The sequence below is a fragment of the Myotis myotis genome, unplaced genomic scaffold, assembly GCF_014108235.1.
Source record: "Myotis myotis isolate mMyoMyo1 unplaced genomic scaffold, mMyoMyo1.p scaffold_m19_p_3, whole genome shotgun sequence".
NCBI lineage: Eukaryota > Metazoa > Chordata > Mammalia > Chiroptera > Vespertilionidae > Myotis > Myotis myotis.
Window position 1 is genome coordinate 181669152 of NW_023416335.1, and position 23841 is coordinate 181692992.

General features: G+C 35.2%; 1 protein-coding gene across 17 annotated transcripts in view; it reads left to right on the forward strand.

Annotated features, from left to right (window-relative positions):
* Positions 1-23841, forward strand: part of C2CD5 (C2 calcium dependent domain containing 5) — a 94408-nt gene that overhangs the window by 61129 nt on the left and 9438 nt on the right. For 16 of the 17 annotated variants that reach the window (XM_036298132.1, XM_036298121.1, XM_036298138.1 and 13 more), the window contains 8 exons: positions 3909-4073; positions 7802-7942; positions 10079-10142; positions 10512-10573; positions 10791-10889; positions 12193-12282; positions 12805-12892; positions 17023-17109. In XM_036298132.1, the coding sequence (XP_036154025.1) occupies positions 3909-4073; positions 7802-7942; positions 10079-10142; positions 10512-10573; positions 10791-10889; positions 12193-12282; positions 12805-12892; positions 17023-17109 (796 nt within the window). Of the gene's footprint in view, positions 1-3908; positions 4074-7801; positions 7943-10078; positions 10143-10511; positions 10574-10790; positions 10890-12192; positions 12283-12804; positions 12893-17022; positions 17110-20329; positions 20459-23841 lie in introns of those variants that run through there. The other variant, XM_036298134.1, reaches the window with a different exon arrangement.

Genomic DNA, 23841 nt, shown 5'->3' on the forward strand with positions numbered 1-23841 from the left:
TTGCTTATTAGAAAACAAGTTCTGTCTAGAAAAGTTGTAATGGGCATGAACTGCCTTTATAAGTAGCCTGAGATCCAGAGAAATAGTTGCCTGCGAAATATATATTGATTAGTTGGAATCTGAGCAACAATGTTTATCGAAAAGCTCTCACACACAAGATACTTTGATAGCCAGAATTTTATGTCATTGGTACTTTTAAATTTGGAATTCTCTGTCATCTTTTTGAGACATGCATAGAAATTTTACCTAAGAAATTGATGGAACTTGGATTCTTTTTTTCAGTATGCATTTGTGCATAAAATGATAAGTTGTTTCTTGCTTCATCCACTTTTCTGTAAGAGAAAATATGGAAATTTCTGTATTTAGGATATAATTTTGTAATGATGATTAATTATATAATCACAAATTTTAACTAGGAATTTGTAGTGATTAATTATTTATATTCAAATATTTGATAGTTAGATTAACTTGCGGGGGAAAAGTATCCGTTATAATTCGTTCATCTAAACCAGCGGTTCTCAACCTGTGGGCCGCGAAAATACATCCTGCAGATCAGATATTTACATTACGATTCATAACAGTAGCAAAATTACAGTTATGAAGTAGCAACGAAAATAATTTTATGGTTGGGGGTCACCACAACATGAGGAACTGTATTAAAGGGTCGCAGCATTAGGAAGGTTGAGAACCACTCACACACTTAGCTAGGACTTAACATACAAAACTATAGTTACTGGTAGGCATCTATAAGAACTAAGAACTTGATTTGTATTCAAAGGTGTAAGAAACACTGTGCCAAATGTATCAAACACTTCCTGTGGTTGAACCCCAGGAAACTATTATGTGATCCTGCTATAATGCTTCAATACCTGCCTCAAATACTGCCTTTTCTGATTCTTACTAATCTTTTCTTTCTTGGGCACATTTAGTGACATCATTTATAGCTGAGATTTGTCATCTAGTGACATCATTTATAGCTGTTTGAGATTTGGATCTTTGTGTGTGTTTTTAGCTTGTGCACTCAAGGTCCCAAGAGTAGCTTCCATGGTAGTTAACCTCTGATGAGTGCTACTGGGTGTCTGGCACTGTGTTATTCCAGAAGAAATGTAATATTATCTTTACTTTGCACAAGGAGAAAATGTATGCTGTGATAGGTTGAAACTTGTCCAAAGTGATATGGTTACATGTACTGGAACTGGGTTTCAAACCCAGGACTGTCTAGTTCTAGAGTCTGTGTGTTCTCAACTATTCTGAGCCATTGCTTCATTAGCCATTGCAGTTAATATTAGAAATGGTACAGTAAGGCTTCATGTGGCACAGAGGGTATTCTGAGATTGAGCATCAGAAACTGGGTCATGGGTGCAGTCATGGACACTAATGAACAAACCAGGAGGGCGAGCTTCTGAGGATCAGTTTCATCTACTGCCCAGTCTTCATCATAAAGTGTCATACACTTTTTGAGAATGGACTTTTATAAAATTGGCAATTGATTAATTTTTAAAACCCACCTCAATTCAAAATAACACAAATATCCAGATTTAAAAAATTGTCTGCTCTTTGCCTCATTCTACCCCTTTGATGTGAACAATTTGATGTTAATATGTCTATGTATTTTTTTTCTTTGTTTATATAAGCATATTTAAATATATATGCACATAGGTGTGAGGAGTGTGTGTGTATTTCCCCTAATAGTTTTCTAGTACTAATGGCATATAGTACTGCTACAGAGTCAGAAATTAATAGCCCATTAATTAAAAATTTAAAGTAAATCTGTATCAAGTACAGTTTTCTTTCTTTTTTTCTTTATTTGATTTTTTTACAATATACAAAATAAATCTATTACCAGATTGTAGATACAAAATAATTAGCCATTTACATGCAATAAACATTAATATTTCAAGAAAATGATTTTAAATATGTTACATGCAATAAACATTAATTTTTCAAGAAAAATGATTTTAAATATAATAATGTTATATGCAATAAACATTAATATTTCAAGAAAAACGATTTTCAATATAATAATACTAGAGGCCTAGTGCATGAAATTCATGCATTTGGGGGAGGGGGCTCCTCAACTCAGCCTGTGCCCTCTTACAGTCCGGGAGCCCTTGGGGGATGTCTGACTGCTGGCTTCAGGGGGAGCGGGCCTAAGCCGCTGTCAGACATCCTTAGTACTGCTGCGGAGGCAGGAGAGGCTCCTGCCATCGCTGCTGCGCTCGCCAGCCATAAGCCCGGCTTCTGGCTGAGCGGTGCTCCCCCTGTAAGATCGGCTGAAACCAGCTCTCCGACATTCCCCCAAGGGGTCCTGGATTGCGAGAGGGCACAGGCCAGGCCAAGGGACCCCACCAGCGCATGATTGGGGCCGGGGAGAGACATGGGAGGTTGGCCAGCTGGGGAAGGACCACAGGAGGGCTCCAGGGTGTGTCCAGCCTGTCTCGCTCAGTCCTGATCGGCTGGACCCCAGCAGCAAGCTAACCAACTAATTGGAGCGTCTACCCCCTGGTAGTCAGTGCACATCATAGCGACTGGTTGACCAGTCGACTGTCTGCCCCCTGGTGGTCAGTGAATGTCATAGCGAGCAGTTGAGTGGCCTTACCATATTATTAGCATATTATGCTGTGATTGCTTGAATGGCCGACTGGTCAATCAGACACTTAGCATATTAGGCTTTTGTTATATGGGATTACATGCAATAAACATTGATATTTCAAGAAAAAAATATTTTAAATCCTCTATAATAAAAGGGTAATATGCAAATTGACCCAAACGGCAGAATGACCGGGAACAACCGGTCCCTATGATGTGCACTGACCACCAGGGGGCAGCCGGGCTGAGGGACCCCCCTAAGTATATGAATTTTCATGCACCGGGCCTCTATTACAATAATATTACCAAAACTGTACTAACGTAGTATAATATCACAAACATTGTAGGCAATATTACAAATCTGCAAATAACAGGATTACTTCTATTATATTCTAAAATATTTTTTTTCTCTTGACTCTGTTTTTGTCCATTAGTTTATGTTGTTCATTATATTCCACAAATGAGTGAGATCATGTGATATTTATCTTTCTCTGACTGGCTTATTTTGCTTAGCATATTGCTCTCCAGGTCCATCCATGCTGTTTTCCTTCTTGATAAATATGGAGGTAACATGGTTTAGTGAAAAGTTCTTGGGTTTGGAGAAACAGATTCAAGTCTCTTTTCCAAATTTATTGACAGTGTGATCTTGAGTAAGTTCCCTATTCTTTTTGCACTTCAGTATCTTCACTTTCATTGCAAAGTTTCCCTTTTTTGTCACAGAAAAGGTCAATTATCTACTCGTTGATGAAAAACTTACTTTTAACAACTGTGTGTGTGTGTGTGTGTGTGTGTGTGTGTGTGTGTGTGTGTATTTATTTATTTTAGAGAGAGAGATAAATATTCATGTGAGAGAGAAACATCGATTGGCTGTCTCCTGTAGGCCCCTTGACCAGAGGTTGAAACTGCAGCCTGGGTATGTGCCCTGGCAGGGAATTGAACCTGTGACCTTTGGGTGCACTAGATGATGCTCAACCAACTGAGCCATACTAGCCAGGGCTACTTTTAACAACTTTTTATATTTTTTTCCTAAACCTTTTCAATGCAATTAATTTCTTGCAACCATAGGTAAAAATTTTATAGCACAGCTAGGTATACAGTGAAAAGTCCTCCTAAACCATCTACCCCAGGTTCTCAACAGATGCAGCCAACCCCTATTCCCAGTTATGTTTTGCTGTGCTTGTCCACCTATGTCCTGTGCATCCATTGACATTAATTATCTTTCTCCTACTGGGCAAAGACCACATTCCTAAATATGAAAACTTAAGGTTCTGTTGTCCTATAGATATTTTTAACAATTATTTCCTAATTATTTTTACAAGTCGGCCACAGGTGTATATTTAGCAGCATTACCACTGCCTGGTGGAATTCAGATTGCTGGGAAGACTCCTAATGATGGCTCCTACGAACAGCATGTATCTCATATGCAAAAGAAGATAAATGACACGATCGCTAAGAATAAAGAGCTATATGAAATCAATCCTCCAGTAAGTAAACTAAGTCTACATTGTGACTATATCAGTTATTGTGTAGCTGTTAATATATTTTTTAGGTTATCTTACTTTGGACCTTAAAGACTTTTTCCACTGTTTAGATATGTTCTCCTCATTACTCATTCTTTTCCCTCCCTTTACATCTATGCTCAAATGTCTTCTTTTTAGGGAGGCTCACTCTGACTATTTAAGAATTGTAACTCTCCCATTAATTTTTGGTACTTCCTATCCCCCTTTCTTATCTATTATTTGTTACTGCCAGTAGAATCAAGCTTTATCAGGACTGTATCCCTAATGCCTAGAACAGTTCCTTCTGGTATTTTTTAAATAAATACTTATTGAATAGTTAAATAGCTTAAAGTCTTCTCTCTCTCTCTCTCTCAACAAAAAGAAAGATTGCTTACCTATGGTAAAGTGTGAAAGAATAGAGATTTTTTTAGTTTGGCATTTTTCTTACAATTTTCCTACCAGTCATTTCCATAGTCAGTCTTTTCACCAGCTTTGCAATTGGTATCACAATGCTTCCTACTCTACCGATGTCCTATAGCTTTAACCTGAATTGAAAGATATGTTGAAGTAGGAATGAAACTATTTGCTTTTATAAGTCTCTGATAATGAAATACTTCTATAAAAGGTAAGTGTTTGGATAACATTATTTTTATTACTTTATTTTATATATGCTACTGAATTTTGGTTGGTCTTCTGGAACAGTACATCTGAATTCCAGCTTCAAACTAACAGCTTTCTAGCAAAGTTATTAAGCTGGTAGGAATTTTAAGGACATGACTAGAGTTACACAGTTCAGTGTGGTAGACACGGTCACATGTGGCTGTTAAGCACTTGACATGTGGCTAGTCTGAATTGAGATGTGGTATTGGTGTAAAATATACCAGTACACTGGATTTTGAAGACTTAATAAATGAAAAAGAACGTAAAATACCTTTTGGATTCTTTTTATATTGATTACATGTTTCATTTGTATCTTTTTTATATTATTACCTATGAAGCTTGCTTTATATTTCTATTGAGCAGTGTTGATATAGTTTCTTTAAATTCATTGAAAACGTTAACGTGTTAATATATTTACTTACATAGCCTTTGTAAAAGCTTTCTGCAAAACGCTTTATTGACTGCTTGTTTGCTGTAATTTTTCTTTTATAAGTATGTTTTGATATTTAAACATCTACTAGCAGTGTTTATTCCTGTTGGGAAGAATGATTTGCAAAGACATATGTTAGGATTCCATATATGAATTGTAATGATATGAACTGAACTTTCATGTAACAGTGTTTATCAACTCTACTTCCATCCTGACCTCCCTCAGGACCTACCTCTTCCATTGTGTTTCTATTGTACCTGTATTTGCTCTGTCATGGCGCCTGTTACATTTTAGTGCACTCAGTTTTACATGTCTCTCTTCCTTTACTATAATAAAAGCCCCTTGAAGACAGAGACCTATTTAGAGAATGTGGATTAAGTTACTTTATTCAATAAATATTTATGAGCTACTGTTTAGTACTGCATCTTAGAGGAGGGAATAAATCTTTCTTTTTAAAATGTTTTTATTGATTTTTTTAGAGAGAGAGGAAGGGAGAGGGATAGACAGATAGAATCATCGATGAAAGAAAAACATCGATCGGCTGCCTCATGCATGCCCCCTACTGGGCATCAAACCTGCAACCTGAGCATGTACTCTGACCAGGAATCGACTGGGGACCTCTTGGTTCATGGGTCGATGCTCAACAACTGAGCCACGCCGGCTGGGCGGGAATAAATCTTTTGTGAATTTAAAAACTTCAGCATATATGGATTTCATATGTTGAATATGACTGTATTTTTACAAAAGGATTAATCAATTTATGAGTATTCTATGGCTTTCCTTATTTCAGTATTTATTACATTCTGGTCTTTTAGCTTAACCTATCAGAATTTGTTTGAAAAAGTCAGTGTACAAGGCCACTACTCATATTACAGTTTTGTGTTTTCAATTTTCTAAAACAATCTATGCCCACCCTGAAAATGTGGGTCAGTGTTCCGTATCTTAGAAAGGTAGCCCCAGCTGAAGTGAGTGCTACTGTTTAATTTTTTTCTCAATACCTTGAGAAACTTTTTAAAAATTTATTTATTAATTTGATTGGGGTAACATTGGTCAGCATGAACATACAGGTTTCATGTGTGGATTTCTATGTTACAAGATCTGTGTATTGCACCGTGTGCTCACCACCCAAGTCAAATCTCCTGTCACCTCATATTAGGACCCCCTTCTGCCCCCAACCCCTTCCCTCTGGTTGTTTGTGCTCACAAATTTCAGTTTTATATCCCACATATTACTGAAATCATAGGGTTCTTTTTCTGTCTTACTTATTTCACTTAGCATAATGTTCTCAAGGTCCATCCCTGTTGCTAAGAAAAATATTTCTTATGCAAAGGTGTAGTACCACTTAACTGGAAATAACTAAGTCAGCCAGAGTATCAAAATTAGGTGCAAAACTTTTATTGGGAATTAACAGCACCAGTGGTAAAACCTCATGAATCTAAGATATATTCAATTTTAGATAGTTACATTTATTTCATCCATGTTACAATAAAGAGAGGCATAACTGAATTTTAAACTACTTTAAAATTATAAAATGAAGGATAGTTTCAATATTGCATTCAGGGTCAAAAGAACTGACCCTGACAAGTTCATCACTTACTAGTTTGCAAACCCAGGCAAACTACTCTACTACTGAACTGCGCCTCTTTCTCATTTTGTATTCATTATAATAGGCACCCTGTCAGATTTATATAGGGCAGGTTAATTTGGAGTACAAGCAAAATAAATGGATGTGAAAGTACTGCATAGATAGCCGTGTTATGAAACTGTGGTGGTAGTCTTACGTAACCTATGCGCTAGCTATGAACATTTAAAATTAGTCTTTTGAAAAGCTTTTTCTTATAACTTCCTTGTTTTCTTGGGTTTTTTTTTTTTAAAAGATGGGTCTGTTATACTAATAATAAGCTATGTCTTTTGCATTTGTGCTCACATGTCCACATTCTCCTGATAAGTTGCCAACAGATACTTAGAACCTCTGATTAGCTAATATTTGGCTATGTAATAGGAAAAAGCTGATTAAACCATACAGGATTGCACCTTACACTGACCTCAAAAAGATCATTACTGTAACTACCAAAGTTTATTTAGCTTAATAAATAGTAAAGCAAATACATGTGTAATATGTGCACTACATATACATACACACATACATCTATTATATTCCTCATTTAACTGTGTGGAGCTATGAAAAATTACCACTGGATAAGAAAGGTATAAAGAGTAGAATCATAGTTAGGAACACAAATCTTTAATTCTTTTAGGACTTTTAAATGCTGTGCAGAAAATACCTTCTAAGCTGGAAGGACTGCCAGTTCCCTACTCATTGTAGTTTTCTCTCTGTACAGTAGATGTCAGTAATGCCTTGCCATGTCTATTTTTGAATTATACATACCTATAAAAAGTTAGTTATGAAATATACACTAAATATTTTTTGTAGACTCCCCCCAAAGGTAATTGTCTGTTATTATAAAAATTTAAAACCAAACTAAAGTATGCAAATATCAAATCATTGTGTTATACACCTGAAACTAATATGTTATACGTCAATTATACCTCAATTTAAAAAAAAGAAAAAACTGAAAATTATGGTCTTTTGTAATATAAAGCAATTATACATATTTTTTAGGAGATATCTGAAGAGATTATAGGATCACCCATCCCAGAACCTCGACAACGTTCAAGACTCTTAAGATCTCAATCAGAAAGTTCTGATGAAGTTACAGAATTGGACCTTTCACATGGGAAAAAAGATGCTTTTGTTTTGGAGGTATTATTGCATTGGATTAATTTCTTAAAGTTTTTAGATGTGTAATTTTACAATCATACTTGATGTGATTCTTTTGTATCATTACAACTGTTATAAATATAAAAAATATAATATTTAAATATTACAATAAACTTGAGAATATCAGAACTTATTAATATATTTTTGTTCAATACCAGAAGACCGATAACAATAATGAAGGTGGTTCTGGAAAAATTTATGTATGGGTTGAAATAAAATTAAAGTAATATTAACTCTTGGAGCTATTTATTGTAAACTTGGATGAATTTAAATAAGAAATTAATGTGCTATTGTTTCACTTACTAGAATTCCCTGCTTTATATGTTGTAACATTTTACTTTAACATTTTTACGTGTAATAATATAGGCACTGTGAATCTGAATGTAGTGTTTTCTTATTGAATTCAGAGGATATCATTGAACTTTCATTATAAAAATATACTCAGAACTAGCTTTTCTGGAGGATAAATGTGGTACAAAAGGTTCAGGGAGCCTCCTCTCTCAACAAATCTGCTCCCCCTGCCTTCCTCTCTAGAACGGTTAGCTTTGAAAGAGATAGATTCCTTTGATATTGAAGGAAAGGAAAATAAATGAGGATGCTCATAAATGTCCTGATAAGAGAAAGTCAGGTGCCTTGATCTCAGTGAAGCAGGAAGCTGACGGTAGAATTGTATTGGAATGGGATTGGAGTTCTGAATAGTCTAGAACAGTGCCTGTGAATGTGATCAGGATGTCAGCCATGGGAAGTGCACAAGGCTTAACTGAGGTAAGAGTATTAATTTGTAGAAAACTCAATCTGTATGGATTTGTGCTTTTTTCTCATCTTTTTTTACGGTCTGAGAATGGAAAAATCATGGGAGTTGGTAAAGAATATGTCAGGTTAAGGAGGTAAAAGGATCCAGGGTACTGGTTAGAGCAGTGCTACTCAAAGTGGGCTGTGACTACCTATAGTGTTAGCACCTTCTGGAAGTTTGTAAGAAATACAAATTCTGGGGCTTACTTCAGACTTTGTAAATGAAAATTTCATGGTGGGGCCAAGGAATCTGTTTAACAAACTCTCCAGGTGAGTCTTAGCATTACCTGAAGTTTGATCTAGCAATGGTTCTCAACCTTCTGGCCCTTTAAATACAGTTCCTCATGTTGTGACCCAACCATAAAATTATTTTCATTGCTACTTCATAACTATAATGTTGCTACTGTTATGAATCGTAATGTAAATATCTGATATGCAGGATGGTCTTAGGCGATCCCTGTGAAAGGGTCATTTGACCGCTGCAGGGTTCACGACCCACAGGTTGAGAACCACTGATCTAGAGCAACATTGATACTTCTCATCCTGGGATCCTGACTAAGTAATGAACAGAAGTGCTTCAAATGTGGGCAGAAGATGTGGGACAAGGTGCAGATTCAGTAAGAGAAAGGGCAAAAGGATAGGGGATTGTAGTTGGAGAATGCTTGAATCTGGGTGTGGAATGGTTTGGGGAACAGTGTTGAGGTATAGCCATGACCATGGTAGTTAAGGTAAAGTGGGAGTGAAGGTGGTTCTGGAAGTCACAGGGGTGATGTGAATGAAAGCATAGAGTGTGTGAGGCAGGACTTAGACCCCTGATGTACAGATGAATTCAGTATATGTCTAGTTGCATAGTTTCACTCTTTATTATTCACAATGGAATACTGTGATATAAGAAAAATAGGATTTAGACCTAATTTGTTAGGCATGCCTTTAAATTTATCCCTACGTAATTTTATTTTAAAACAATTGTGTATTTAGTCAAAATTCTGTTTTTTTTAATTGCACTATATTTATTTACAAATAGAGATAATTTTTGCTTATGGTATCTTCTTTTGAAACATGCCCTCCTAAAGGATTAAGAAAAGGCTCGTTAAAAGAAAAAATTAATTATACTTAAAAATTATTTCACTTGAAAGTATTTATAATTATTACTGTGGAGAAATATACCGATATTTGAAAAGAATTTCTTTCAAGTTTTATATTTTAATTTAGGGAAAAGGTTCTTTTTTGACTCTTAAGTTTTTTATTTAGTAAAAAAAATTTTTAAAATTGAAAATGATTATATATTTACTACTTATGTAATAGTTGAAATCTTTCTATTTTCAGATTGATGACACAGATGCTATGGAAGATGTACATTCTCTCCTTACTGATGTTCCTCCTCCTTCAGGTAAACTGAAAAAATTACCTTTGAGATGCGACTGTCCTTTTTTTTTGCACATCAGTATTTTAGTTCATAATTATTATGGTACTAACTTTATTTTAGAGGCTTTATCAATGTCACACCTTGTTATGTGCTTTGCTGCTCCAAGGCGGAAAACAGGTTTAAAATACTTATGTTAGAACTTAGATGAAATGATTTTTAATCCTTTTAAGATTACACATTTTTTAAAAAGTAATAATTTATTAAGATGGTCTAACATTTTAGAAAAGAATGAATGGTTCTTATAGTCAGAATGTCATGTAATAATTGAAACAGGTTATTCTTAACATAAAAATAAGTGAAATATCATATTTTAACTATAATTTATTTTGACAGGCTTTTATAGTTGTAATACAGAAATTATGCCTGGCATAAATAATTGGACATCTGAAATACAGGTGAATCTTTCATTTTTAATTTTAAATAAATACAACATAAGTGATCTTAGCATGTTCCTTCTTAATATATGTTTTCTTTTTCACCTCCTTATTGCAATTAAAATGTTACCCTTTTTCATACCACATTAGTTATTATTGTTCATTATTAGCAGTTTTATTGTTATAGTGATTAGTTAAAGTAATAAAATGCCATACTATCATATCTCCCCATATTTAGATGTTCACATCAGTAAGAGTAATCCGATTAAGCAGTCTTAACCTGACTAATCAAGCCCTCAATAAGAACTTTAATGATCTCTGTGAAAATTTGCTCAAGGTATGTACCTTCTGACTAACTATATTTTAGTTAAAACTCCTAAGAATCATGAAATTGAAAATGTGTACATATTGTTTGGAATACCTTACACAGTTATGGGCTGAATTATTTTTGTTTACATATCAACTTAGCTCTGCCATCAGATAAAATGCTAAAGTTGTCCTATCTATCTGAATATACCATACTATAAAAGAAATATATTTTAAGTTATCTCATAGCTTTAAACTTCATAAAAATCTGTTGTGTGTATGTAAATTTAAAATACCTTTTTCTTATATTATTTTTTATGACATCGATAGATATGATTAAACCTTATTGTCTGCCATAATATTGAAAACTAGAGGCCTGGTGCATGAAATTCATGAACTGGAGTGTGTGGGGCCCCTCAGCCAAGCCTGTACCCTCTCACAGTTCGGGAGCCCCATGATCAATCACCCTCAGAGGGAGGCCCTGCCCACCCTGCCAGGGCTCCGCAATGGATGGCCCCGCAGAGGAGGCCCAGGCTACCCGCTGCAGCACCACTGGCTGGGTAGCCTGGGCCTCCCTTTTTGGGGCAATTGATCACGGGGCTCCGTGATGGATCACCCCAAAGAGGTAGGCCCTGTCAACCCAGCCAGAGCTACACGATGGATCGCCCCCACAGAGAGAGGCCCTGTCTACCCACCACAGCGCCACCACGGGGTAGCCTGGGCCTCTCTCTTTGGGGTGATTGATCACACCCCACAAAGGGAGGCTCTGCCCACCCACCACAGCCTGCCAGTTGGTGGCCTGGGCCTCCCTCTTTGGGGCAATTGTGGAGCCCCCCAATTGATCGCCCTGCCAGCTGGTGGCCTGGGTCTGCCTCTGTGGGGTGATCATGGGGTAATGGCTGCGCCCCTGACCAATCATATCAACCTGCCTTGGCTGGCCTGGCACTAGTGGGTGTCATAGTGTGGCCATCCGGATGGTCGTTCCGCTGATCGGCCGTTTGGTCAATTTGCATATTATGTTTTTATTATTATAGACTAGAGGCCCTATGCACGAAACTCATGCAAGGGCCTTGGCCCCGGCCCCCGCCCGCCTCCACGGCCCCCGCCTACTGTGGCTTTGTCCAGAAGGAAGGACGTCTGGTCTAAGTAGCATATTTCACTTTTATTATTATAGATGGATTCTTAATGTAAGGATAAACAACACAGAATTGGACCAGCTTTGTTTTAATCCTTTAAACTTTCTATTTGCCATAATATAATGTGCATTAAAATGTCAGTTTTTGTAAATTTTTAAATGAAAAGAAATGACATTGCTAATATTTTCTCTTGTATAGAGCCTGTATTTTAAACTACGGTCTATGATCCCTTGCTGCCTTTGCCATGTAAATTTTACAGTATCTCTTCCTGAAGATGAATTAATTCAGGTAATTAAGATTCAGTCTATTATTAAAGAAGATGTCTAGCTTTTATCTGATCTCTTATAATATTATAAATATGCCATAATTAAATAACTGTAACCTGTTTTATTTAAAATATTTTGAAACATATAATATGAAACAGACTGTGTATATTTTATTTTCCTGAACTCTGCTTATCTGAAGGTGGAATCACATACAATTGTGCTCCAGCATACATACAATAGGATTTGTACTTATATACAGTTTCTCCAGTCCCCATCTATTAGACAAAGTTCGTGAGCTCTTTCTGGAATATCTATGTTTAGGTGTACATGTTGGGCTTAGTTATAGTTTAAATATCTGAGCTGATGTATAATTCTCTGAGAATTTTAACCAGAATTATAACTGGGAATTGTAACTGAGAATCTTAACCAGGAAAGGCAAATTAGCCAATTAGTGTTAAGTTGTTCCATGGTACTGAGTAATAAGTGTAAGAAACTTATTTTGACAATGATTATTTTGCTAATCTTACTCTTTCTGTGATTCTAGGTTACAGTCACAGCCGTTGCAATAACTTTTGACAAAAATCAGGCTTTACAGACAACAAAAACACAGGTTGAAAAGTCATTGCAAAGAGGTAAATCTATGATGAGTGGGATCATAGTTCATGTTTGTCTACATTATAATTTAGTTATAAAATATAGAGGATAGTAGATTAAATAAATGAATTGTTTCTTGAAGAGAATCTGCCACTTTTTGTTTATCTTTATCAAAGTAACGGTGTGGATAAGCATATGGCTGATTTGATACTTTTTATACATGAATAGGTGGTGGACTGGTATTTACATAGAGATACTGTCATTTTATAGATTTAAATTGTAGCATATTAATTCTGCAGTAACTTAGAGGTCCCTATCCTAGTAGCTCTAAGGAGGTCCTCAAGGCATTTGAGAAACTACTGATGTAGTAAGCATCACGTGTTTCTTAGGAAAAGTCCCATAGTAGTCAGCAGATTCTCAGAGTTGTCATTTACCCAGTAAAATTTAGAAAGTATCATTCTTTTTTGTTTTGTTAGGTGTTAAAAGTAAGATTTTGTTTTCTTATTTATTTATTTATTTATTTATTTATTTATTTACTTTTATTAAAATATATTTTATTGATTTTTTACAGAGAGGAAGGGAGAGAGATAGAGAGTTAGAAACATCGATCAGCTGCCTCCTGCACATCTCCTACTGGGGATATGCCCGCAATCCAGGTACATGCCCTTGGCCGGAATCGAACCTGGGACCTTTCAGTCCGCAGGCCGACGCTCTATCCACTGAGCCAAACCGGTTTCGGCTTCTTATTTATTTTTTAAAAAATATGTTTTTATTGATTTTACAGAGGAGGGCAGAGGGAGCGAGAAATAGAAACATCAATGATGAGAGAATCATTGATTGGCTGCCTCATGCATGCCCCCTACTAGCGATCAAGCCCACAACCAGGGCATGTGCCCTGACCAGGAATCAAACTGTGGCCTCCTGGTCCATGGGTTGACGCTCAACCATTGAGCCACACCGGCCCATCATATTTTGACAGTATTTCAGATGTCTCCCATTTTCTCCCTTTTTGCTCCTCTCCACCCAACTCCCACCCTACGTCAGGCTGTCCCTATACTGTTGTCTATTCCATAGGTTATGCATTATTGCATATATATTCTTTGGTTAATCTCTTCCTGTCCCACCTCCCAACCCCCACTGAGGTCTGTTATTCTGTTCCATGCATCTATACCTCTGGACCTATTTCGTTCATTAGATTCCACATGTAAGTGAGATCATGTGATATTTGCCTTTCTTTACCTGGCTTATTTAGCTTAACATAGTAGTCTCCAGGTCCATCCATGCTATCTCAAAGGGTAAGAGATCCTTCTTTTTTACTGCTGCATAGTATTCCATGGTGTAAATGTACCACAGTTTTTTTTTATCCCTTCATCTACTGATGGGCACTTAGGCTGTTTCCAGATAACACTGCTATGAACATAGGGATGCTTACATTCTTTTTGATTGGTGTTTCAGGATTCTTAGGATATATTCCTAGAAGTGGATCGCTGTGTCAAAAGGCAGTTTCACCTTTAATTTTTTGAGGAAACTCCACACTGTTCTCCACAGTGGCTACACCAGTTTGCATTCCCACCAGCAGTGTACTAGGGTTCCCCTCTCTCATCATCCTCGCCAGCACTTGTTGTTTGTTGATTTATTGATGGTAGCTATTCTGGCAGGTGTGAGGTGATACCTCATTGGAGTTTTAATTTACATCTCTCTGATGATTAGTGATGTTGAACTTTTTTTATGTGTTTATTGGCCATCTGTATGTCCTCTTTGTAGAAGTGTCTATTCAGGTCTTTTGTCCATTTTTAATTGAATTATTTGTCTTTCTGGTGTTGAGTTGTATGAGTTCTTTGTATAATTTGGAAATTAATCCTGTATCAGATGTATCATTGGTGAATATGTTTTCTCATACAGTAGTTTCCCTTTTCATTTTGTTGATAGTTTCTTTTGCTGTGCAGAAGCTTTTTGTTTTGATGTAGTCCCATTTGTTAATTTTTTCCTTTGTTTCCCTCAGTGAAATTATTCTCAGTGAAAATATTGCTAAGTGAGATGTCTGAGATTTTACTGCCTATATTTCCTTCTAGGATTTTTATGGTTTTGTGACTTACATTTAAGTCTTTTATCTATTTTAAGTTTATTCTTGTGTATGGTGTAAGTTGGTGGTCTAGTTTCATTTTTTGCATGTACCTGTTCAATTTTCCCAACACCATTTATTGAAAAGACTATCTTTACTCCATTGTATGCTCTTGCCTCCTTTGTCAAATACCAATTGACCATATTGGCGTGGGTCAAATTTCTGGGGTCTCTGTTCTGTTCCATTGGTCTATTTGTCTGTTTTTGTTCCAGTACCAGGCTGTTTTTTTTTTTAAAATCTTTATTGTTGAAATTATTACATATGTCCTCCTTTTCCCCCTCCCCCATTGACCTCTTCTAGCCTGCCTCCATCTCCCATCTCAGGCCTTCACCACCCTATTGTCTGTGTCCATGGGTTATGCATATATGTACTGGTATACAAGTTCTTTGGTTGATCTCCTCCTACCCACCCACCCTCCCCTGCCTTCCCTCTGAGATTCCATAGTCTGTTCCATGCTTCTATGTCTCTGGATCTATTTTGTTCATCAGTTTATTTTAACCCCTTATCAGACGTATCACTAGATTCCACATATGAGATCATCGTACCAGGCTGTTTTGATTACAGTGGTTTTGCAGTATAGTTTGATATCAAGTATTGTGATTCCTCCTATGTTATTCTTCTTTCTCAACATTGCTGTGGCTATTCAGGGTCTTTTTTGGTTCTGTATAAATTTTGGAATATTTGTTCTAGATCTGTGAAATATGTCGTTGGTATTTTAATTGGGATTTCATTGAATCTATAGATGGCTTTGGGTAGTATGGACATTTTAATGATGTTAATTCTTCAGTTCATGAACATGGTATATGCTTTTACTTGTTTGTATCTTCCTCTCTTTCCTTTTTCAGTGTTCTATGGTTTTCCGAGTATAGGACTTTTACCTTGTGGGTTAAGTTTATTCCCAGATACCTTATTTTTTGTTGCAATGGTAAATGGGATTTTTTTTCATTTCTCTTTCTGAGAGCTTATTATTGGTGTATAAAAATGCCATCTATTTCCAGGTATTAATTTTGTATCCTGCTACTTTGCCAAATTTACTTACTAAATCTAGCAATTTTTGGTAGAGTGTTTTAGAGTTTTCTATGTGCAATATATGTCATCTGCGAATAATGATAGTTTTACTTCCTCCTTTCCTATTTGGATACATTTTATTTCTTTTTTCTGTCTGATCTCTGTGGCCAGGACCCTCCAGTATTATGTTGAATAAGAGTGGTGAAAACAGACATCTCTGTCTTGCTCCTGATCTTAAGGGAAATGCTTTTAGTTTTTGCCCATTGAGTATGATGTTAGCTGTAGGTTTGTCATATATGACCTTTATTATGTTGAGTTATGATCCCTCTATCCCACTTTCCTGAGAGTTTTTATCAAAAATGGGTGCTGGATTTTCTCTAATGCTTTTTCTGTGTGTATTGATATGATCATGATTTTTATCCTTCATTTTGTTTATGTGGTATATCACATTATTGATTTGTGAATATTGAACCATCTTTGCATTCCTGAAATAGATCCCACTTGGTCATGGTGTATGATTTTTTTTAATGTATTGATGGGTTCTATTTGCTCCTATTTTGTTGAGGATTTTAGCATCCACATTCATGAGGGATTTTGGCCTATAATTTTCTTTGTTTGTAGTGTCTTTATATGGTTTTGGAATTAGGATAATGCTAGCCTCATAAAAAGAGCTTGGAAGTCTTCCCTCCTCTTAAATTTTTTGGAAGATTTTGAGGAGGATAGGTGTTAATTTGTCTTTGAATGTTTGGTAAAACTCACCTGTGAAGCCACTGGGTCCAGGGCTTTTGTTTGCTGGGAGTTTTTTGATTACTGCTTCAATTTCATTAGTTGTTATTGGCCTATTCAGGTTTTCTGATTCTTCCTGATTACATTTTGGCAGATTGTACATAGGGTTTGTCTATTTCTCCTAGGTTGCCCACTTTGTTGGCATATTGATGTTCAAAGTATTTTCTTACAATCTGTTATACCAGATTCTTAATTTTAAAAAATTAATAGTAGGTTATTACTAAATAATTAGTGTTTTTCTTGCTTCCTAAGCCTCTACAGATAATGAAGAACTTCTGCAGTTTCCACTGGAACTCTGTTCAGATTCACTTCCTTCTCATCCTTTTCCACCAGCTAAAGGTTGGTTAAATAAGGGAAATGCAAACCCAAATCCTAGTTTCTGGTGTTTTTTACTTGCTTCATTATTGTAGATAATCTTACTGAATCTTGAGATGAAGATTTATTCTTCATTTCTTCATTGTTATGTTCATATTCATAAAGGGGGGGAGTAATATTCTCATTTTAATTTCTCAAGTAATATCAGCACATATTATTAAGGTAATTTTTCATATGAGACTCCATTTTTATTTATCAAATGTATTAAAGTTTTATTTTCAGATATTTGGATTTCCCATAGTGATTTATTTGATATATTTGAAATTTATATTACATTTGGTAATTTTTTTCAGCAACAGTTAAACCTTTACAAAAATATTCATTTTGAAAATGACAACAAACTACTTATTTTCTCCAGAGGTATTTGGAGAGGTTTTGGGTGGCAGCAGTAATGTGAGAAAGGAATGTGTTTTTTGTCTCTTTTAGGTATCTTGGGTACAATTAAGGAACATTTTTAGGTACTTACAAGATGCTGCCATTTTTTCAAATACAAAATGATCATCTCTTAATAACAGTACATCTACTTTGATCTAATACTCTTTGGAGAAAATGGTAGTTTTTTATTTCATTTTTCTTCTGATTTCAGTGCAATTTTTATTATAAAATTTATAGAATTATTGTACTTTACTTCATAGCATTACATATATAATAAATGTAGTTTGTGTTTTTTCTAAATGTTTTATTCTGAAAAATGGTACATCTGTTATTTAAAAATTCATATTGACTTTTCTGATTTTTATATTTTATAATACAAGTGAAATAATTTCATGATTTCTTCTTGTCAGGTATATTATCTGACAAATTAGATGTAATACAGAATAGTTTTATACTCACATTGCATGTATATTAATAATCTTTACTAAATCAGTGCAAAGCCTGTCCATATAGATAAGTAGATCCCATCTCTTATTTTGGAGATGAAAAGATGAGGTACTTTCAAATTCGGAACTTTCTGACATGGTAACTGTGGTCCTTTTTTCTTTTTATCTAAATTAAAATTCTAATTTAGAACTCCATGGAGAATTTTTGCATACTTCCTTAAAAGAATAGAGAGGAAAAATCAAATCCAAAGATAATCTGAGTTCAGCTTTATAAAATAAATATAGCTTCCAGAATAAAAAGTAGAACTGTTAAGAATCTCCCTTGAACTAACTAGACAGGATTTTTTTTAATGCCTACTTTATACAGAAATGTGTATTTAATGCAGGGTTAGTTCCAAACTACTTTTAGGGATCATTTTTATTCATCCTTACCCTGAAATGTTGGGGGGTGGCGGGGGGGAGAAACAAAATAAAAAACTAATTAACAGAAAAGATTTTATCAATTGCTAATCTATTGGAATATGTGTTCTTGGGGTTCCTGTTACCAGTAGCTGTATTTTACCATGTTAATAGCTACTGAGTTCTGCAGATCAAATTTAAAGTCTTAAGTTTGCTTTATCTGTGTTGATAACACAGTATCTGCAGTCGCTTTCAAAGGTAATTATAACTAGTATTTCTTGTCATTAGTATATTTTTTGTAAATTATACTGTGTGAACTGAAGAATGAGGAAAGAAGAATTTGAGTGGAATAAGTAATATCTGAACAATACCTAAAGTATTTGCAATTCAATTTAAGGAGTGTAGAGAAGGGCCATGGGTGGAGTAATAAAGCAACAGATCTCTTCTCAGTTCTGCTACTCAGAAGAAGTGTGAGACTTGAGGCCAACTTACTAGTAAACCTCAATTCCTCATCTGTAAAATGTGAAAGGATTAAAGTTCCCTCTAGCCTTTAAAATTCTCCAATTCCCTGGGTTTCTGTAGTTTGTGTTTCTTTAATTATTAACACATTCCCATTACTAAAAACAAATCAAAAGCTAAATTATGCCTATGGTCACACTGAACTTAAAATTTTCCAAATAGCTTCTAATTAGTTAAACCAATAATTTTAAAACCATAGTGTTTCTTCGGAGGTGCCTCATGACTTCCCAGGAGGCAGGGTGGGAAGGGAGGGAGCTGAAAGGGTTGGGGATGTGAGGGGTAGGTCTCTGGACCCCCTACCCTACCTTTGAACTTAGAGCAGCTTCGATTCAGTGTGTTTTTGCGTATCTGCTTTCTACATGTGATTTTGTTTGAAGAAAGGGTTTCAAAGTTGGGAAATAATGGAATCAGATCATTTCACCTTTATTATCATTGTCATCATCATGTTCATAATGATCAACATCATCACAACCAGTACTAATATGTACAAAACTTTTTATACTAAGTGCTTAACTGAAAAACCTGTGTGCTTTTCCATGAATATTGCATTTCAAAATCATCAGTAAGCACTAAAAAGTTTATCTGTATCTGTTGTAAACAGTTTTGTAAATTGTGGTTTATGTTGCATGCTTATTTATTGTCTTTGCTCCCTCAAAGTCTTTTTAGGAGAACATGGGCTATACCAAATATATTTGAAAAAGTTATTTTAAAGAAAGTATTTTCGAAGATTAGAGGATAGGGTGAGTTTTGTAAAGGTCCTAAAAATGTTATAATAGAGTGTTATAACATGAATGTAGCAACTGGACATTATAACATGAAGAAAGGCTTTGAGTAGAGAATAGAAATATCTGGAAAAAATTAAACATAACAATTCAGAGGAAACAGGCAGGAGAGGGCAAGGTAAGAGTGCTAGGAATAAATGTTCAAAAATGTCTCTACTTAAAAAAAATATTTTTTTTATTGATTTCAGAGAGGAAAGGAGAGATAGAAACATCAATGATGATAGAGAATTAATCATTGATTGGCTGCCTCCTGCATGCCGCACACTGGGGACCGAGCCCCTACCTGGGCATGTGCTCTGACTGGGAATCAGGAATCGAACCGTGACCTCCAGGCTCATAGGTCAACGCTAAACCACTGAGCTACATGAGTTAGGTTCTTCTCTACTTTTTATATGCAACCCAAAGAGGCTTAAAAGTAAATTACTAATACTGAGAAGTAAATAAATATATAGTTTTTATAGTTTTGTTAGTTCGGTTAGCTAAGCTGATGGAGCTTTTCTTTTTTTAATTCTGAAAATTTTGGATTCTAATTTATTCTTCATGTTCTTATCACAAATAGGATAATTTGTTAAAATGTTCATTTCCTTTTATGTTGACAGAGTAGTTTTAAGAGCTAAGTTAAGCACAGTATGTTTATTAATGCTTCCATCTTTTCACTTGTAGATAAACCTTTTCTTATCCTTTCATGTTATTGGAAATGAGTGACTATTATGTGAAGAAAAGATGCTTCAATTATTTGTATCCTAATTCTGTGTATAGAGTAAGCCTGGGCCTGAATTGTCCATCCATGTTCAATTTTTTTTCTTTCATCTTTTGTTATATTTCATTTTGTTTCTCAAGGTAACAAAATAGTTTGAAGTATGTCTCAAATTTATCGTTGACTTGATGTTACCTTGCTAGTTATCTTGATTTTTCAGATTTGAAATATTAAAAGGTGCTGAGCTGAAATAATTTCTTAAAGGACATTGTCATGTGAAGGTCATCCAAATATTTTGATACTATGAGGATCATAGATGATGTGGCATTGACATAAATTATTTTCACATGAAGCTGTTTTATGAGAAAAAAGATGGCTATAGTGAATTTTTATGCCACTTTCATAGTGTTTTTCCTAACTATTAATATCTAGGCTTCAGTTTTTCTCGAAATAGTTTCAAGAGACTTATAAAATGATATATATAGGAAAAAAGGGATCAAATATAGTAAAAATGGAGACTCTGAGTGAATATAATTTGTGTGCAAAGTAAAAAATAAGTTAGTAAGATTTTTCTCATAAACTGTAGTTGATCTCAAGAATTTTAAACATGTAATTTTCATAAAAGATTAGCATATTACTTTAGATGCATTTCTAAAGATATAAATCTTGAGATATTAGATACCATATTGTAGGGTTTAAGGACTTACATTCATGACAAAAGTGTATGAATTATATCCTATTATTAATAAATTTCAAATAATTTAAAAATCTAATCTATAATAGGATAGTTATTTTCATTAAAATTTTGAGAGTGTTAAGACTTTAAAGGTTTGATGAAGTCAATCCTAGTTTTTATACACTGTTGGATAAAACTGTATAGAGAAGTTTTTGTTGTTGTTGTTGTTGTTTTTTGGCTCCCTGTCGGGGAAACGAACCCCAGTCTCCCGCGTGACATAGAGAAGTTTTTATACCCACCTTGTTTCTGCTTTCATTTTGCTTTATGCCGGCGTGATTTCCTCATGCTCAGTGGCATAAGCTATATGCTGCCAAGATTACTCTTTTCATCAAGCAGCTGCTGACTAATGTGACAAGCTTAGGCCAAAATCTGGGTTTCAATATAAAAGAAAACAAGTTGGCTTATTCCTTTAATACGTTATACTCCATAATTAGGTATCCACATCAGAAGTTTTTTTTATCTTTACTTTTATTGTAGGCTTATAAGAGTTAGTTTTTCTTTTTGTTAAATCAAATTTGATTTTAAAAGATATCTTAATTTTTTAAATTTAATGACTTCCCTCACATTATTTTAAACTAGCTATTAGAAATATAAATCTATGAAACCTTTAAAGTTAGCTTTCATTTTTTTTCTGCCAACTAACTGTACTGAATTCTTACAAGTCTATATAATTCATTATACTAACTAAAATCCCTTTATATATTAACAACTCATTGCATGGCTGTTTTTCTCTCTCTCTCTTTAAAATATATTTTGTCACAATGACCAAATGGTATCAACAATATAAAGTTCTCCATGTTATTGATGACCACAACAATCCACGGGAGATTTTGAAAGGGAGAGATACCGAGGGAAAGGAGAATGAGAGGAAAATAGAAACTAAAGAGAGGAGAGTGTGTGGAAAACTTACCCACAAAATGGGAAGGAAGGAAGGAAAGAATTGATGGAGAAGTAGGGTTAAGGAATTTTAGCTTCTTTAAGGTAGCTTGAGGAGAGTAAAATCTGGAGTAGGTAGTAAAAAAAAAAAAAGCCAAGAAAAATTGAATTGAGTTACTGATGGAAAACGGATTATTTGGAAGAGACGATATAAAGGATGGAGAGGAGGAGTGGGTACCTGGTAATGGAGGCAGGAAACAATAGGTGGTTGACGGAGAAGCACAAGTGGTTTAGGAAGTTGTACACCTTCAGCTGGAAGCTTTAACAACCCAGATAGAGAAGCTGCTTGTCTTTGTCCTCTAGTGTATGTATTACCTTTATAACTGAAAAAATTTTTTCCCTTATGGACTGTCCAAATTGAAGGTCTATCTTTTTCTGTGCCTTAATTTTTAACTATACAGTGGGGCCTTGACTTACGAGTGTCCTAACGAGTTTTTCGAGATACAAGCCATCTCTCGGCCGATTTTTTGCTTTGAGTTGTGAGTTAAAATTCGGGTTATGAGCCAGCTTCAGATACCCCACTGCTAGTTGGCGCAGCGAACGTCACAGTGAACGCCACAACATCAGCCCAGCATCACGTGTCTCACTCGTTCACTTTAAGACTTGACATACGAGTAATTTGAGTTACGAGCTCCGTCACGGAACGAATTAAACTTGTAAGTCAAGGCCCCACTGTAATATGGCCATTTGATTACCAATCCACCAGTATTTGAATATAATTATGGACAAAGTTTATGCTGAATGTTCATATACATCCATTATCTAACTTGGATATTAATCCAGATTTTATAGTTATATGACTTAGCTAATCAGTGCATTATAGGTTGATGGAAATGCATAATCTGCCAGAGAACTTTTTCATAATTTGCAGGAATTTTTTCAGTTTTAGTAATTTGTCTCAAATATATTTTAATTATTAAGAGCAAAGATGCTCTGTGAATTCTAATGATATAAAGTGAGTAAGTGGTCAGAAGAGTTAGTGGTCAGTATAGAACTTTATCATAGTTAATCAACACCTTTGTCATTGGTATGACAGAGTATTTAGGAAAATAGGGAAGCCTCAACCTTTAGAGGCATTGGAACATGTATAATTGAGGGAGAAAGAATTCTTGCCACATTTTTTTCCTTTGTCATCATTTTGCTCATTTTCACTAAACTGCTTTTAACTTAGGTTAGTCCCCCTCCCCACACCATTAGGGCTTGGTAAATATTGCTAGAATGTACTAAGAGAATAAGAAAGCCATATGTGCTGTGTGCGTGCCATGCTAACTTTCTAGGGTTGTTTATTTGGGGATAATAGGGTTATCACTTGTGCTTTTTTAAAACAAAATAATCTTTTTCTTGTATTCAGTGGGAAAGGAAATCGTAAGAGAAGTAGGCTGCCATGTGGCTTGATTGAGACTCTCTTTACAGCTAGAATGGGGACCTAACATAAGTGTTTGTCTCAGACTCTTTCCCGTAGATACACAAATGGCCCACGCTAAGCATTGGTCCTCAACAAAGCCCGAATGACTTAAATAAGATTTCTTCCCCTATATATGAAGTGTTTTTGTTGTTGTTGTTGTTGTTTTTGTTTGTTTTTTTTTGTACTATTGGCATAGAGATTACGTATGCACTTTTAATTTCTTTTTAACCAAAATTACTAGTTTGTCAATGAGCCAGACAGCTTATATATGTAGTACCTTCTCTTCTGAAAAGCCTGTTGCCTGGGAAGGCAAATTGTAATCAGAAGGAGCAGTGTGACGGAGAGCCCAAGGTCATGAGCTATTGGAAGTAGTCAAACCAGTCCAAGGTGCTGTCAGAACC